This window comes from Balaenoptera ricei, chromosome 9 (genome assembly GCF_028023285.1).
Source record: "Balaenoptera ricei isolate mBalRic1 chromosome 9, mBalRic1.hap2, whole genome shotgun sequence".
Lineage (NCBI taxonomy): Eukaryota > Metazoa > Chordata > Mammalia > Artiodactyla > Balaenopteridae > Balaenoptera > Balaenoptera ricei.
This window is the reverse complement of record NC_082647.1, coordinates 101,840,568-101,859,627: the sequence shown is the minus strand read 5'-3', so window position 1 is coordinate 101,859,627 and position 19,060 is coordinate 101,840,568. Positions and strand designations below refer to the sequence as shown.

The 19,060-nt window shown below is 36.2% G+C and overlaps 1 protein-coding gene across 1 annotated transcript in view; it reads right to left on the bottom strand.

Annotated features, from left to right (window-relative positions):
• The window catches only part of SUGCT (succinyl-CoA:glutarate-CoA transferase), a 790,246-nt gene that overhangs the window by 473,389 nt on the left and 297,797 nt on the right, over positions 1 to 19,060 (bottom strand). Inside the window, 1 exon segment of the mRNA XM_059934212.1 lies at positions 12,565 to 12,667. Coding sequence (XP_059790195.1) covers positions 12,565 to 12,667 — 103 coding nt within the window.

The window sequence follows — 19,060 nt, the reverse complement described above, 5'->3', positions numbered from 1 at the left end:
GAATGCTAAATAAGTGCTAGGTAACTGTCAAATGACCAACATAGAAAATTGACATTTAAGGAAAATAGTTTAAGGACAACCTAACCGCTCATTCCCATAGGTCAGAAGACGTTCTTTCTTTCCTTGCAGCAGGAAACACTTTAACAAAAAAGTAAACAAAATCCCAATATATGAAGAATTCAAAAGCAATAATGTATTAGTCTAAATATATTCATATAAATGTTCAAAACTATAACATCTGCTTACCCGACAATCAGTATAAAAGTTGGAGTCCACTGTAGTTCCAGTTATTTATTAACCTCTTCATTCAATTTATTTCTATATTTTGTTTTGATTAGACATTTCCTGAAAATTCTAATTTGCATGAAAAAGTAGTTGCAAAGTACATGAACTTTTTGAGTTACTTCAACGTAACAACTGTGTTAGGATTCTCTTCAAGAAAGATGATCTAGAAACTATTTTTTAAATATTAAGAAATGTTTGCTTTAAAGTTGAAATGTTCAGGTTCCAGGTACTATGAAGCAATAACTATACTCTACATTGTCTCCCACTGAATGCAGCTATAAAACCTGGACAGAATAAATGAAGCAGCTTTTTAAGGACTCAGAAGTCAACAGCAGCAGATAGAGAGGGGAAGAACAGAATTCAAATACCACCATATAAGTGGAAAGTTTATCAGTTTTTTTTTTTACTGTTGTATCCCCAGGTCTGAACCCATCACATAGGAAACAACTGAGCACTGGGAGGTTGCTGTAGATAAATGATTGTGCACCCCTGGCCAAATTCATACACTGAAACCTAGTCCTCCAGTGGGATAGTATTTGGAGATGGAGTCCTGGGGAGGTGATTAGTTCAAGAGAATGGAGCCCTCAAGAATGGGATTAACATCCTTATAAAAGAGACCTCAGAGAGCTCCCTCACTCCTTCCACCATGAGAGGATCAAGTGAAAGAAATGGCCGCCTATGAACCAAGAAGTGGGTTCTCATCAGATAGTGAATATGCCAGTGCCTTGACCCTGGGTTTCCCAGCTTCCAGAAATGTCACAAATAAATTTCTGTTGTTTATTAGTAACCCTGTCAATGGTATTTTTGTTACAGCAGCCAGAATGAAAATAGGTGCAGACAAAGAAAGCTCCAGGAAAAGCCTCTTAGTTCTGGCTCAAGGAATAGGAAAGGGAATGCATAACACTCAAAGAGAGTGTGGAAATCTCCTGATTTTTGCTTTCTTTTATCCATTTCCCTACCCCAGCTCTCAGGCAGTGCTGAGGTGACAGTGGTAGCAGCAGCTTTGACTAGAAGAGGCAATGGGAACCAGCAAAAGCCAAAATCCAAAGAAAGGGGAACGTCCCATTAAGTTTGATGGAACAGCAGTTTCAAAAAAGTAGAGTTAAATCCACTGTTCTTTTCCTATCTCTGTCCGGCTGCCACCTGGCCCCAAAGACAGGAGCAGTTACGGAAGTGCACAGGAGAACAGGATAACTGAAGCCATAGCGTTCTGGCCAGAAGACCAAAAAGAGGCACCCCAGGCAACTGGAAATTACCAAGGAGGTCATGAGAAAGGAACTCGGGAATATAACTGCATAAGGCTGTTTATGAATTCCTGGGCATACGCACATACTGAATTCAACAAACCACACTTTGAGGACTGAACTAACAGATACAACACCACCCAGATCTCAGGCTGGCTATTAGGTGGTGAATACACATCACAGATTTGGATAGCTCTACAGAAGTTTGGAAAACTGAAGTGACATTAGAACCATGGCCCACAGAAAGCTAATCAGAACATGTAGCCTGAGCCCAATCACCTTGAAACCACCAAGTGTGATATTTTGACTCAATGGCTTATGCCTGCCCAGGAGTGATCACTAGGTAAAAGATAAAAACAAGTGGAACCAATCTGAGCTGGGACATCAGAAGCTGTGCACTGCAGATAAAAAAGACTTCACAGAATTAGCACAGCTAAATCACTGTTGTTTGACCTAGTAAGCAACAAACAAAACAACCTCTGGGGTAGGGGGATCTAAAATGTCCAGATATCAACCAAAAGTTATGACACATGCAAAGAAACAGTAAACTGTGTCCAATACACAGCAAGAAAGAGCTGATAATAGAAACTGCCTTTGAAGAGGCCCAGATGGTGGACTTAGCAGAAAAAAACTTCAAAGCAACTATTATAAACATGATTGAAGAACAAAAGGAAACCATGCTTAAAGAATTAAAGGAAGATATGAAGACAATGTCTCATCAAAGAGATAACATCAATAAAGAGATAGAAATATTCAAATTATCAAAAGGAATCAAATGGATATTATGGAGTTGAAAAGTACAATAACTGAAATGAAAAATTCACTTGAGGGGCTCAACCATATATTTGAATTATCAGAAGAAAGAATCGGCAAACTCAAACTCAGAGGTAGACTAATAGAAATTATTCAATCTGAATTTCAGAAAGAAAAAATAATTAAGAAAACTAAACAAAGTTTCAGAGAAATGTGAGACACCATTAAGTGCACCAACATACACATAATTGGGGTACCAGAAGAAGAAAAAGATGAAAAAAGCAAAGAAATAATAACTTAAAACTTTACAAATTTTATGAAAAACATTAATCTACCATCCAAGAAGCTCAATGAGCTCTAAGTAGGATAAATGTAAAGAGATCAACACACACCCAGACACATCATACTCAAAATGTTCAAAGACAAAGAGAAAATCCCGAAAAGAGCAAAAGAAAAATGACATCACATAAAGGGAACCCAATAAGATTAACATATAACATCTCATCAGACACCATGGGAATTAGAAGGCAGTCAAGCAACATACTCAAAATGCTGAAAGTAAAAATTATCAAACAAGAATACTGTATCCAGCAAAACTATCTTTCACAAATGAAGGCAAACTAAAGATAATCCCAGATAAACAAAAGCTGAGAGAATCTGTTGGTAGCAGACTTACATTACACTGAACAACAAAGAAAATTCTTTAGGATGAAAGTAAATGACCCATACAGCACTACGAATCCACACACTGACACACATAAAGCATACCAATTAGATAATCATGTAGTTCTGAAGAACCTAGGGGTAGGACAGGAATAAATACACAGACGTAGAGAATGGACTTGAGGACTTGGGGAGGGCGAAGGGTAAGCTGGGACGAAGTGAGAGAGTGGCATGGACATATATACACTCCCAAACGTAAAACAGATAGCTAGTGGGAAGCAGCCGCATAGCACAGGGAGATCAGCTCAGTGCTTTGTGTCCACCTAGAGGGGTGGGATAGGAAGGGTCGGAGGGAGACACAAGAAGGAGGGGATATCGGGATATATGTATACGTATAGCTGATTCACTCTTTTATACTAACACACCATTGGAAAGCAATTATACTCCAATAAAGATGTTAAAAAAAAATTCAATCAAAAAGCAGATATTTGCAAATTGGATTTAAAAAAACCAGGACCCAACTATATACTATCTATGTGAGAGATACTTTAGATTCAAACATGCAAACAGGCTGAAAATAAAAGGATGGAAAAGATGTACAATGCAAACCACAACCATAAAAGAGAATGGGTGGTTATATTAAAAAAATATATATATATATATATATATATATATATTAATATCAGAAATATCAGAAAATAGATATTAAAACAAAACATGTTATAGAAGAGAGAGACATGATGATAAAAGGGACAATCCATCAGGAAGGTATAATAATGATAAGCATATATGCACATAATAACAGAGCCCGAAAATACATGAAGCAAAAACTGACTGAAAGGTTAGGCAGACAACGCAACAGTAAGAGGTGGAGAAGTCAGCACGCAACTTTCCACAATGGATATAATGACTAGGCAGAAGGTCAGCAAGGAAATACAAGAGTTAAACAATGGTATAAACAAGACCTAATAGACATCTACAGAATACTTCAACAAAATATACATTCTTCTTAAGAACACATGGAACATTCTGCAGATAGATTCTATGCTAGGGCATAACATAAGCCTCCATAAATTTGAAGACGTTGAAATCACACAAAGTATGTTTTTCAAACACAGTGAATACAATTAGAAATCAAACTTAGAAAGTTTGAGAAATTCACACAAATATGAAAATTAATCAAGACACTCTTAAATAATCAAACTTCTGAAATTAACCTTTCTTTAATGGTCAATGGATTTTGAACAAGAGTGCCAAGAAAATTCAATGGGAAAAGAATAATCTTTTCAACAAATGATGCTGGGACAATGAGATAAATTCATACATACACACACACACACACACACACACACACACTCACTCAAAATGGATCATAGACCTGAATATACGACTTAAAAATTGTAAAACTCTTCTAAGAAAATATAGATGTAAATATTCATGCCCTTAGATTCGTCAATGGTTTCTTAGTACAACACCTAAAGCACACTAACAAAAATAAAAGAGATAAATTGCAAATTCAGGGTGCATTTTTAACTGCTGAGTTCTCAAAGAATGTAGAACTCCATTCCAAGCTCCCTTTAGGCGACAAATACACCATTTTGTATCTATTCCTCCTTCATTATTAATCATTTTAGAAAAGTTCTTAAAATATCAATAGTGCTCAGTCCTTGTCAATCATCGTTCATGTTCAGTACTACCAAGAGTACAACTAGAATGTTTCTAATGTATGTAAGTAACTACAATAAATGATACTTAAAAGTATCTTTATGGGCAAAGGGAGTCAAAAAGTACAAACTTCCAGCTATAAAATAAATAAGTCATGGAGATGTAATGTACAGCATGGGGACTATAGTTAATAAGCTGTATATTTGAAAGTTGCTAAGAAAGTAGATCTTAAAAGCTCTCATCATAAGAAAAAAAATTTTTAACTATGGATGGTGATGGATTTTAAATTGATTTATTGTGGTGATCATTTCACGCAATACACAAATATCTAATCATTACGTTGTACATTTGAAACTAATATAATGTTATATGCCAATTACACCTCAATAAAAAAGTATTTTCATTTGAATACATATGTGAAATCATAGCATTCCGTATTGGCATCTGTTTTAACTATTTAAAAATAACAAGAATTCATTTTAAATTTCCACTTAAGAAACTATTTAAGCTATGGGGATATTTAAACCCTTTTTTTTCCTGATTACAAAGTAACATACGATTGTTTTAAAGAGAATAGTTTTACAAAATTGAGATCATACAATATACACAATTCTGTATGCTGCATTTTTATTTTTATAAATGAACACTTTCCATGTCATTCCTCAAAACCATGAGATAAAGGCAATATGTTGTTCCACTGTATTGATAAACTTCAAATTATTTAATGTATACTTCTATTAAAAATGGGCAAAGGACTTGAATAGACATCTTTCCAAAGTATACATACAAATGGCCAACAGGTACATGAAAAAGTACACAACATCACTAATCATCAGACAAATGCAAATCAAAACCACAGTGAGATATCACTTCACACCTGTTAGGATGTCTATCATGAAAAAGACAAGAGAGAACAAATGCTGACATGGATGTGGAGAAAAGGGAACCGTGTGCTCTGTTGGTGGGAAGGTACATTTGTACAGCCACTATGGAGAACAGTACGGAAGCTCCTCACTGTGATTTTTATTGGTACTTTCCTGAGATTACTCTTTCTTCATTTCTATTTTTTACTCATCAAAATAATAAATTATGTCTTTGGCTTGAAAGTTCAAGGCTTGGTAAAAGTCAATGCTTATACTATGAATATCTACTCTGAAATAGGAGATAAGTGGAGCCTGATGAATAAACTGTGAGAAAGAGGAGAGACAGACAGAGAAAATAACTTTTGCCAAAAATAAAAAAAAAAAAGTCTTCAGACTTTCTCAGATCACAAATATCTTCAAAATTACTGAATAAAGTTGAAACCCTCCATTAAATTCCTCTTAGTCATTGAGAAGGAATTTATTAGTAATATGATAAGCTAATTACAAAGAGTATTTAAAAGATAAAGAGTTCTTTGGTAAATTTCATGATTAAGACATTTTGCAAGTCTTTGTCAGATTTTAAGCTTTTGTTAAATTAAATAGGAGAATCTCATGATGCTTTATACCTATCATTTCTTGCTACTAAAAATACCCAGAGCATTTTTGTGTAACTCTTCTGTGACACTGGACACTTTCTACCTTAAACTGGACTGTGCCACCTCCCTGAATGCTTAATAGTTTCATCTTTGTCCTATTGCTTCACTGTTTTCCATCATTCCTCCCCTGGCCAAATACCTAATACAAGACCATACAGAACTTCCCTGGTGGCACAGTGGTTGAGAATCTGCCTGCCAATGCAGGGGACAGGGTTCGATCCCTGGTCCGGGAAGATCCCACATGCTGTGGAGCAACTAAGCCTGTGCACCACAACTACTGAGCCTGCGCTCTAGAGCCCACAAGCCACAACTACTGAGCCCGTGCGCCACAACTACTGAATCCTGCACACTCTACGGCCCACGTGCCACAACTACTGAGCCCACGTGCTGCAACTACTGAAGCCCGCGGGCCTAGAGCCCGTGCTCCGCAACAAGAGAAGCCACCACAATGAGAAGCCCGCGCACCGCAAAGAAGAGTAGCCCCCGCTCGCCGCAACTAGAGAAAGCCTGCGTGCAGCAACAAGACCCATCGCAGCCAAAAATTTAAAAAATTAAAAGACCATACATATATAGCAGGCCAGCAATTACTATTTGCTGAACAAATGACTGGGTGACTGACTGAATGAAAAAGTGACTACAGTCTCCTCTGCCCTGAACCATGCCTTTCATGAAAATATCAAAAAGAGAGGCTTTTTTTCTTTAACATAAATTCTATTATCTTTTTTCCATCAATGTCAATCAGGTAATGTCCAAGGCATTCCAGTTAGATATCTAAATATGTAAGTGTGATAGCTTAAAAAACCCGATGCATCCAAATTTCCTAGGTATACATAAAGAATGAACATAAAATGCCAGTAATGTAATACTAAGACCTTAACTTTTATTTGACATTTCAGTAGGTTTCCTCTTACATGATAATGCATGAGGTTTTTCTGTATTACGATTCTTTTCAACCCAACAAAATAAAATTGGATATTACTGTCTTGTATTTTATATTTTAATATAAAATTGAATCCTTAAACTTTCAATTTCTATTTCATTTAATCACTTACATACGAAATAGATTATTTTTTCCAAAACTGAAAATATTATACCCAGGTATCACAAAACAAAATGTCTGAATTTGTTCACTATCTGAAATGTGTCATATATACTCAGAGATATACATAAATTTTATTTTTGTATCTCTTTTGTCTACTAGGAATTATTTCCAGACATACTGTTTTACCTCAGATCTTCATCAACTGTTTTCCAGTTACAGGGAGCACTGTATGTATGTATTTCCCAGCAGTATTAGAAACAAGGATATAATTTTGCTTGATTTGTATAACCCTCTCAGGGCTATGCAACTGCATTTCAATAAATACTAACTAATGTCATTCAAAAGGCAATCTTTAAAATGCATCAGTAGTGCATGTGTGTATGTGTGTGCACATGCGTGCCTGCACATGTAAGGTAGAAAGGGCTTGAAAAATAGCTCTGTATTTTGGGGAGCTTCTGACACTTACTATATGAATCCTGAAGGCTTTTTTCCCCCAGATGCTCAGATATTTTGCCAAAATGTGCTAAAACAAAGTCACTTGGAGAATATGAGCTAGCCTAGAGATTAATAAAGCCTCCAACTTCACAGGCTTCCACAAATAATGATATGAAAACAACAGATAATTTTAAGCTATCAAATATTTCAAGACTTCACTCTGTTTCTATGACATATTTATCCCATACGAAAGATTGGCTACAGGAGTTATAATGGCCTTCTGGGACAGGAAGAATAAGGTTTCTGTAGAAAATGTTAAATTAATCTTGATGGTGATGCAAAGTTAAGGAAGGGTTGTTAAAGGCTGGCTTGCTGCCACAGGGTGGGGTTTTATTTTGGTATCCTTTTAGAGCCTGCAGGTGTTTGGCACCAGTTAAAATCAGGGCCAGCTGTGATATTTCAGTTCTGATATTTCCCTCCCAATAGTTCTCAGAAGTGATGCTTCAGGGTGATGTCTTACACCTGATGGATTCAACTTGTGTGGTATAAATGCGAAGACTCTGTTAAATAACACCAGTTTTGCGACACCCTTTGCCCTCTCTTCCCCACCCACAGGTCATGGCATCAAGGAGAAAGATAAACATTAATCAGCGGTTCATTCATTCATATACACATATATTTTTTAATTGAGCAGTTCATTCAAAAATGGTGATACAGTAGAACCGCCAAATTTACGGTCTTGAGCAAAATCGAAAAAGCAGGATAGCACATTCTCTTTTGATTCTCATGGTAGATAATGATGCTTTTAAACCCTCTCAGTGGTGAGATCCATACCTATCTTTGCAGGAATTTGAATAGTTTCTGTTAAAAGCTGCATTTTCTTTTAAGTTTGTTTGGGTTGGAAAACCTCAAACCACAATGTATTTCATGCACATGTTCCCAAGGGTATGTTAAATAGGACCATACCGAGGTCATCTAGTAAGTTTTTTAAACTTTTTAAGAATTCCTTTAATGTACTACACAATCTTGGCCTGATTAAAAGAAGATATTTTAAGAAAGCACTTGGAAACATGACTATTAAAATCTATATGCAGATAATCTATATTATACTTCTACAATGCACAGAGTTTTCCACAGATAATATATCACTGAGGGAGAAAAAACAATAAAACTACCACTAAAAGGGTTTTGGATCAAAATTTCTCAGAGATATCAGTAAATACAGACCAAAATCTCCTGTAGTATTCCTGATTGACTTAACAGTGGATGCCTGCAGGATCATTCTAACTGCGCAAAGGTCTGCAGCACATAATCAGAGGATAAAAGGTAGACACCCTTGCATCCATCCAAGAAAAAAAGAATCATTTGTTGTTTCGGTTGAGTCAAAAAGGCAAGTTTTCTCAGAACATGAGACTATGAGGAAATTATTTTGGTTAGGAACAGTTTCGACCGTCAAGCAAAGTTTTGTTGTCCGCCACGTTCAAGCCACAGATGAAACATAAACGGGCCACTTGATAAGCAGGCCCACAGAAAATTCTCTCCTGCTCTTTGATGCTTCTAATCTTTTTCTTTCTTTCTTTTTTTGGTTAGACATACCCCTTTTCACTTCATCAGAGTCTCACTTCCTGCGCCATGTTCCAGGCCTTGTACTTCACCCAAATCAATTTTCAGTTGAACTAGCAGCTGGTGCTGGCACGACGCACATGGAGAGCTGGGCCACGGGCGCCAGCGGTGCGGTCCCACATCTGAACAGAAGCGGCCGGTTCCATGTACCCAGGGCCAAGAAACTCCACAGCTCGTCAGGGGAAAAACAAGGGAGGACACCTTGAACGGAAATCATACTTTTACGGAAAACAAAAAGATTTTCAGTCATCAGAAAAATTACTGAAGGGCTGAGAACTTCTTGGCACAAAGTTTGCAGACGGGTTTTCTTAAAAGGATATTAGTTAGACCTTGATTTTCAGCTAATGATCCCCATCCCCGCACCTACACTGGATTTGCCTCTATCCACTAAATAATAAGTAAAAGAAAGTGGTTTTTAATAAAAATATAACCATAAAGGGCACCATAACCAGAGCTATTACCATTTACTAAACTTTTACCATCTAGCAATCCCTACTATGTGCCTTTGATAAACATTGTCACATTTAACACTTACAAATATAGAGAAAAGATTCTATTTCATCACTTTACCATTGAGGAAACCAAAACCTAGAAAACTTATAAAACTGCCCAACACTTTTGACTCCATGGTCTTACTACTGTATCATGCTTTAGTCTCTGGAGCTTTCCAACCAAAGGCTTCTCAGCCAGCTCTACAGACAGAGTCTGTCAGTCCCACACAGGGGGACACAGTAGCCACTTGATCATTTGGAAACCTATACTTTACAGAGTTAACCAACTCACTCATCCACTGATTCATGCATCAATGAAATTTTATTGGGTACCTGCTACTTAAGTCAACTTAGAATTTATTTTTCAGAAAGGAAAAGAATTACTAAATTCATGATAAATCCCTAGCACCTGGAACATAGTAAATACAATAAAAAGTTTGTTAAATGAACTTTCAGAGTAGTTTTTTTTTAGATGTCATCTTAAGGTACTTTTTAAAAATAATTTATTTTATACAAATTTTTTTTAACTCCCTGATTTTTTCAGCTTCTACATTCCTTTCAAAATACATAATGATAGGGAATTCCTTCTAAAAGAGCCAAACACTTCCAGGCATAGGGGAAAGACGGTGCCCTTACCTCTTGTGCCAAACAGTCCTACGTACAATTGCCATAGTCATCTTTGCTTATGTTTACTTTTTTCAACTTTTTATTTTATATTGGAATACAGTTGATTAACAATGTTGTGTTACTTTCAGATGTATAACAAAGTGATTCAATTATACATATACATGTATCTATTCCTTTTCAAATTCTTTTCCTGATTAGGTTGTTACAGAATATTGAGCAGAGTTCCCTGTGCCATACAGTAGGTCCCTGTACTAATATTACATTGCTCTCTAGTCTTTCTAAAAATCCAGATAATTTTATACTCCCATTTTGGTGTTTAAATTCCAAAGAAGAATGAAATGGTATATAAAAGAGACCAACTCTACGCTATTGTCAATAACTATCATTGTATGATTAAGAATTTTTGATGTTAGAATTGTAACAATTAGAATCTACTTTTTGGTGGATAAGAAGGCAGTTTTCAAAGACTTTTGGGGTAGTAGGAAAAGTTGGTATCCTGACTTAGAATATCACTATTCTCCATTTGAAAAATTGTTTAAGAACTAAAATAAGCCATAGACCAATAATAGAAACTTCCTGCAGGTCCAAAAGAGTTGAGATACAAAAATTAAAGTAATTAAAGTGAGCTACAAGGGAAAATTGGGAATGAAAATCCTAATTACCCGATATTCAATCCGAAACAGCCCATAAAGTGAACAATTTTAAGGGTGGGACCTTGGATCCTTGTTTATCAAAGCCTAAAAAATAAGTAACACGAATATATCTAATAATTTTTAAAATAACATTCTTTGCTTTGGTGCCTTTATTCCTGATGAAACACAGGTGGAGCCAACAGAAATGCTGATGGAAAAACTCTCAGGAATTCTCTCTAGAGAAACGTGCCCTCAAATTGAGTTAAACAGGAAGTCCTACACACCTTGGTTCTACTTTTAAGCCGGAAAATAACGGTGAAACCTACCCATTCCCCTACAACAGCTTAAAGACAAAGCTTGAAGTGAGAAAACTGGCCCTCTGGTCTATTACATTCCGGGTGCACACACTGCTACCTCATCACAAGGAATCACCAGCATTAATCACTGATGTAGTGGAGACCCTTTCACAAAGACTCAGTCCATACAAGTGGGCCACCTTTTCTCCAATTCTTATTGACCATTCTTTCATTAGGAACAAAGTGTTGCCATACTCACAATCTTGACGGAAAAAAATAGCACAGAGTAGAATTCCTGCCTTCATTCACCTTTTTTTCTCCAGTAAATATTGTAATCATTGAATTGAACACAGTTCAATTATCCTTTAAACAGATATTCATGTAACATGAAGGTACCAAAGTTAGAGTTAGGTCAGTTTTCTCCCTTAAAAAAGTATATTCCATTTTCAACAATTCATTTCAAAGAAAAATCTACCACTATAAAAAATGAAAAGAATAAAGAGAAAAACTATAATTTTGAAATGACGGAAGCTGACAGATACATGAATAATCACAGTGAAAGTTTCATAGAAAAAGGGAGTTCCTCTACATTGTGGGATTAATATGTGAATCTGAGAAATGGTAAATTGCTTGCAGTGATACTGATTAAAGTAATAAAATCAAAACTTATCATTTTGACATTATCTCAAAATAATCATTTGAACAATGTTATAGAAGAAGTATTTTTTCAGATGATCCTTATCTCTGTACCCCAAGAAGCAGTCTGTAAGCAATGTACAGCACAAATCTCTATTCAAGTACATTTATTCTTCATGAATAATGCACATTAATCAAAGCATATAAAAGCCTCTCATCAGCAGAATTAATGATGACTTGCTTTGTACATTTTAAGACAGCCGTACAATGAGAGGGGAACTACAGCTGTGAAGGTCCTCCCATTTCTTTCCGCAGAGAATCATCTCTGAGCGTCTGACCCCAACCTTTCAATTGTCTATATTTCTATTTTTCAGGAAAAACAAATGCCCCAACCTTGGATACTTTATGGCTGGCTGCTGAAGAAATATGTTCGATCAGATACATGTAAAAGTATGACTGTAGGCTGCCAGTGCTAAATTCTGATTATTTTTATTTCAGACCCACACTTTAACGTAAGAGTAAAAAATCATGTGATGTGACTTAAGCTCAAGATTGATGGCTAATGTACACTTATATGAATCAGTCTGGATAGAAAAGAGAGGCAAATTCTTGTGTTTTTAACTGAAACATACTAAAAATTTCAAAAAACAAACCTGGGGTTCTGCAAACACATTCTTCATGTTGTTAATTGGGCCATACGGGACTCCACTGCCTTCAAAGAGGTGTAACCACTTGCTGGTCATTTCTTCTTCAAACCTAGGAAGAGACCAAAAAAGGATGCACTTTTATACTCTAAAGAATGTAACACAACCTGTTTTCTCATATGGCCCTCTTTCAAAGCAACTGATAATGACAAAAACATGTTTCTTTAACTTTCCTTGTGCCTAGTTTTGAGAGAATGTTGCCAATATGAAACAACTTGAGTTGCCCTGTAAGTGATAAGAATAGCCACTCCCATCCCCTTGTTTGCAAATTCACCATTAGAGTTGAAATTCCTCCTGTTTCTGACCCTATGAACTTTTTGACAGAGAGACCCTTGGAGAAGAGAGATTATGTAGAAAATGGTACTAACTGAGCTTCAAACGTGGTATTGAGCACTTGATGAATTTAATAATGATAATATATCGTTACTGAAGTTTTGAGCGTAACGTCATTGTGCAGTGTTTTTTAGGTCTCAGGCAATAGTACATGAGGTTAAGATAGACACAGATACGCTAAATTATTCCTCAAAACAAAAAATAAACTAATGAATTGGTTTTAAAAGAAACTGTATGGTTTACCTCCATTACTCTTAAAGCACACCAGAATTAACAGCCACAACCACTGGCCTAAAAAAAACCTTAATTACTTATTTACTTGTACTATGGTTTACTAATTAGAATAAATGGAGACATGTAAAGACTAATACCTCAATTTAGCCAACAACCCTCAAATTCATCCAAGTCCTTTACCTCTGTTTTATTTTTACTATAATTTAAAATTGGACTTCACAGACACAAAAGCTTATTTGATTTCCCTTCTTTTTTCTATTAGGTCTTAAGGAAAGGAGACCTAATTCATTAATGAGATTTACTGTTTTTTTAGTTCTCTGTTAAGACAGTGAGCATAGAAACAAAATCTTGGATCCTCAAAGACAAATCAACACTCATAGTTTGTAATATATGAAGAATTTGACAACTGCGAATTGTTAAAATAGCAAACTATTTTTAGTTAAGTAATAATCTAGGTTAAAAGAAATTTTTAAAAAGCGTTAACTATAGTAAATTATTGGCAGCAAGTAAAATGCTTCACTAATATGGGAGGGCTAGTGGAAGTATAGTAGAAATAGTTAATATTCATGGGTTTCTATTCAGCTCTCTCAGACATAGCTAGAATTAATTTCAGATCAGCAGATTCTATGGGAATTTATGTCAGAGAAATGCACTTTTTCCACTATTTAAAATAAAGATTAAAAAGTGTCAATACTTTGAGAACACTTCTCTAATTGCCATCTAATAGATAAAAAGAAAAGAGAAGTTTGAATTAACATACTCTCTAAAAGACAGACTACTATATGAACAACTATGTTCAATCATATAAATTTTTTACATAAGAATCTGGTAAAAATTTTTAATGAAGGTAGTATTACATTTCACTAGGAATATAATTAATCCTATTCACACATCCACTTATTCTACAACCATCTAAGGAGCGCCTACTCTACACCAGGCATTGATTTTTGTCTTTAAAAATAATGCCTTCCCTTTTCTTTCCATTATGATAAAGATTTTTCATTATACACATTAATTATGGCCCACTAATGTTAACTACCCCTATTTAGTACACAATAAAATACTTCACTTCTAAATATTGAAAAACATTCTTTCATGGGAACACCACAACGCGGGATTATATGTTTTGAATTAGTCAATTCTTCGCATCTACATTTTCTTTTCAATGACTATTAAAGTCATCTCCTGGCCAAGACTTGCTAAGATATATATATAGATATATATCACCAGAATGATATATGTTGAAAGAATAAAAGAGGTACTTTGAACCCGGAGCCTTTTCAATCAGGGTGTTAATTATTTAAGTTTTCATAAACAGAGTGTTATAATGGTTACTCTGATGAATTTTCAAGACATAAATTTATCACCACTAGACTCACCCAAGTGGCCTGAAAGATCCGCACAGAAAACGCATGTCAATATCTAAACAAACCCATAGCTGCAGGCTTGCCAACAGAAAACTCAGGGGGATAGTTGAAGTTTTAGTATTTATATAAGCTTTTCACCACTGGGCAAAAGAGAGGGATTTATTTCATGTTATGGAAAACAACGGATGCACTTTGGATATGAGACTGGGGAGAGAGGCAGCGTCTGGAGCTGCAGTTGTGACCACTGTTTGTGTATTTGAGTGGGTGTGGGCGTGGAAGTGTTCACAAATGCCTTAAACTCAATCAGTCAGAGACGAACATCACTGCATTCCCTTACTCCCAGAGGACGCATCCATCATTTTCTTCTGAAAATCTATCTCTTGATCTAAATCTGATGTAGAATCCTTTCCTTTATCTATGCAAGAAAAGCTGTAAGTGCTTGTTTTTATGAACCACAAAAATTCTGCTTAAAAAAAAAAAAATGGAAAGAGCTGATTTAACTCACTCAGGGCAACACAATCCTGAAGATAAGACAAGAAGGGTGTCCTTGGATCCAGTGTAGTGAGCCTCGAAACTAGGGCCTCCTCTGGGAAGTTCCTTGGAGATTCATAAAACAATTCAGACTTAATTGTAAACTTATTAAATCAACCCATATATTTAATTCTAGATTTTTGTTGAATCACTTGATGCCGAATAGTTATTATTAATCAGATTACATTATTTAGGCAGATGAAACACTGCTGCTTAAAGATAGACTTGAGGTTCAATTTCTTAACATAAAAACTTAACGTAGAAAATGAACCAAAAATTCTTCTCTTTTGAGAATGGATTAAAGTTGCAGCCAAATCCAAGGCCAGAGAGCAACTAATAAGAGATCCATGCCATGAAGGTGGGAGTTGGAAATAACTGTAACATTAATGATGAATAAATGCTGGTCATTAATTGTTTGATCTATATTTTGTAGATTTTATCCTCACAAGCACATTATAAGGTAAGTATTATCCTCCTCTGACCAATAGGAAACTCAGGTTTGGAGAAATTAACTTGCTCAAATTCATATAGCTTCCCCCACCCCAACTTTTTTGAGGTACGATTGACAAATACAAATCATATGTATTTAATTTGTACAACATGATTTTTTAAGGTGAGCAATGTGATGATTTAACATACGTATACACTGTGAAATGATTACGACTATCACAGTTACCATTTGTGTGTGTGTGGTGAGAACACTTAGGAACTACTCTCAGCAAATTTTAAGTATTTGATACAGTATTATTACCTATAATCACAATACTGTACATTCGATTCTCAGAACTTTTCATCTTATAGCTGAAAGTTTGCACCCTTTGACCAACATCTCCCAATCTCCCACACACCCTAGCCCCTGGCAACCACCGTTCTACACTCTTGTTCTATGAGTTTGACTTTTTTTAGATTCCACACATAAGTGAGATCATGCATTATCTGTATTCCTGTGTCTGGCTTATTTCGCTTAGCACTAAGATGCTTCTTCACTTTTATCCTATATACCTCATGATATATCTCTTTACATTAATACTCACTCATTCATTCCTGATGGTTTTAGCAAGAGTTTTTTTTTGTGCCAGTCATGGGGATTACAACGATAAAAAAAGACAGTCATCGTATTCAGAGATCATATAGTCTAATGGAGAACACAGCTATTGAAATTTATGAATTACAATGCAGGATGCTGAGACAAAAATATGAATGAACAACTTCCAGTTGAAGCACCAAAGAGGGAGACCTGCACTGGGCCTGGGGAGTCAGGAAAGCGTTCAAAAATGAGGTGACATTTGAGCCAGGTGTTGAAGGATGAGTTAGAATTTTCCACGTGAAAGGTGGGAAGAAGGATCTTCCAAGCAGAAAAAGCAATATGTACAAAGACTCAATCTGGAAAGAATCTGAAATCTCCTGTGCCTTGAGTGTCAAAAGAGGAAATGGAAAAGGGAGGTTAGAACCAGAGTGTGAGGCATCTGGTGAGCTATGCTAAGGATATTAGATTTCCACTGGCAATGAGGAACCCAGAGAGGTCTTTCAGTAGGGGGCTGACATAATCAGCATTGATACAGAGAAGGGAAGGATATCGATGAGACTAGAGAAGAAGAAACCTGACAGGAGGCACCATGCTGTCTCCCTCTGATGCTTCTTAAACCTGCCTCTCCATCAATATCTTCCATATTACTGTCAACCAGAAATAAGTTTTCGTTTGAAAAAATAAGTTTTCCAGGCATTCTTACCCCTTTTTGTTACTATCCTATTTATGTTTCCAATCTATCATTACTGCTTGAGCCTCTGATATATGACTTGGCCACCAACACCTTTTCTTACCCAGTCTCCAAGGGTCTCCAGTGACTGCTTGTCAGACCCAATATTCTGTTCACAGTCCTAATCCTACCTGCTTTCTGTGCAGTATTTGACGCTGTTGACTATCTTATCTTTAGGTCCTATGATACCTTCTTGGATTTTTAATACCTCTTTGGCCATTTCTGTATTTTTTAAATTAATTCTTTTACCTTTTCCTTCCAGTCCCAATATTCTTCATTTTCTTTTATGCACTTAAGTAATCCCGTCATCTCTATGCAGATGATACCCAAATCTATTATTTCTAGCCCTGACCTTTCCTCAGTTCCCCTTTTCTAGTTACCATAGAATATTTCCACTCAGATGTAGTATCATCCCCATGGATGATTAAAATTTCCATTTGCCCCATAAACCTAATATTCTCCCTTGCCTGAACTCAAACCCTCGGCTAAATCTGGAACTCCTTCTTCTCATCATTTATCATTTAAACATAATTGCCCTGTAGAATCAACGTTTCAAAAGTTAAGTTTTATTCCTCTATTCCCACTATTACTATCACAGTTCAAGCCCTTGATTCGTCACACATGGACTATGGCAATAGTTGATTAAAAACTTACTGCCTCCAATTTTCCCCCTTTCCATAAATCACTCATTTTAGATATGTCTCAAATCTGTCCAACGATTTCCTTCCCCAAGATCATTACTTTCTCTCACACTAGAGAAACAGACGATTTCTTGACTGTTATAGCCCCATAACTTAAAATATAGTTGGCACTCAATATTTGCTAAGTGAATGAATATACGACTATTTGGGAAGAATAAGAGGGTCTTGTTTGTTTGCCTGGTGCGCAGCAAGCCAAACGCTGAGACGATGGGGTTTGCAGCAGAGAAAGGGTTTATTCCTGAGGCATCCAAGTCAGGAGAAGGGAAAAGTCTCAGATCTGTCTCCCAGAAGGCGAGGGGCTGGGGATATTTATAGGATAAAAACTGAGGCAGGGGGAGCATGGAGAAAGGTAATTTGAGATAAGAAAAGGGAGAGGCAATCGTTGCTCTGTGCAGATGCAACCAAACCACAGGTTTCTTCATGGGAGACATGCTCAGAAAACAGCAGCATTAGCATGCTGTGAGGGTGGAGATTTTGGCCCTCAGACATCAAAAGGTCACCGAATGGACATTTGCACATGCCCAGATGGAGGGTGGGAGGTCTTAACCAGTCTTAATCATCTCAAGATCAAACTGGACACAGCTGACTCCAAGTTCCTAAAAAACAACTTGGGCAAACATCCTATTGCCCAGGCTATGTGACCCTTGGAGGACATACAAACTTTTATAAAAACAATCAAAGTAAGCCTAACCAGTGAAGGCAGGTCACAATTCACCATTTATCAATGGCTAACTGATAACTACCCTCGGTTTCATCTCAATCACATTAGCTTGAATTAGTGGGGTGGAGTATCTTCTCCTAAAACCTTGCTGAGACTAGGTTTATTCAGATACTGAGGTTGGGAGAAGGAAGACAATTTGAGGCCCTCAGCTTTGAATGTAATATCACAGCACCTCCTCTTCCTTCTTCTTCTACACTGGTCTCTAAATTCTGTATAGAAGTATATCTTATGGAAAATAGATTTCTAGTTCCCAAAGACCAATTTACAAGTACATGCTTCAGACATAATGTTTCGATTTAGGGACTTCCTATGATCCAGAGAATCATAAGATCCCAGGAATTCAAAGGATCTTAAAAATCATCTATTGTTTTCTATGATCCTACAAAGTCATCATATCATGTGTATTGAAAAGATTTCTAGTAATAGGGACCATACTGGCAGTTCAGTTACTGGAAGTATTCAAACACAAGAAGTGTGCTACAAGAGAACAGGCATGAGATGTGGATAGATTTGGGATTGAGTCACAGCCCCAGCACCTCCTATCTATATGACCTTAATAAAAATATCAATTAAACATGTTCACAATTTTTTCAAATCAAAGCAAACATTTATTAAACATTTACCAATTGCAAGGCTCTGTGCTAAGCAGTTTACACACATTATTTCATTTAATTCTCATAACAATCCTGTTAGGTAGGCACCATTATCATGCTCATGTTAAAGATGAGCAAACCAAGGTTTAGAGAGTTTAAGTAGCCTTTTTAACTCGAATCAACATGAAGTAGTCAAGCTAGAAGACTA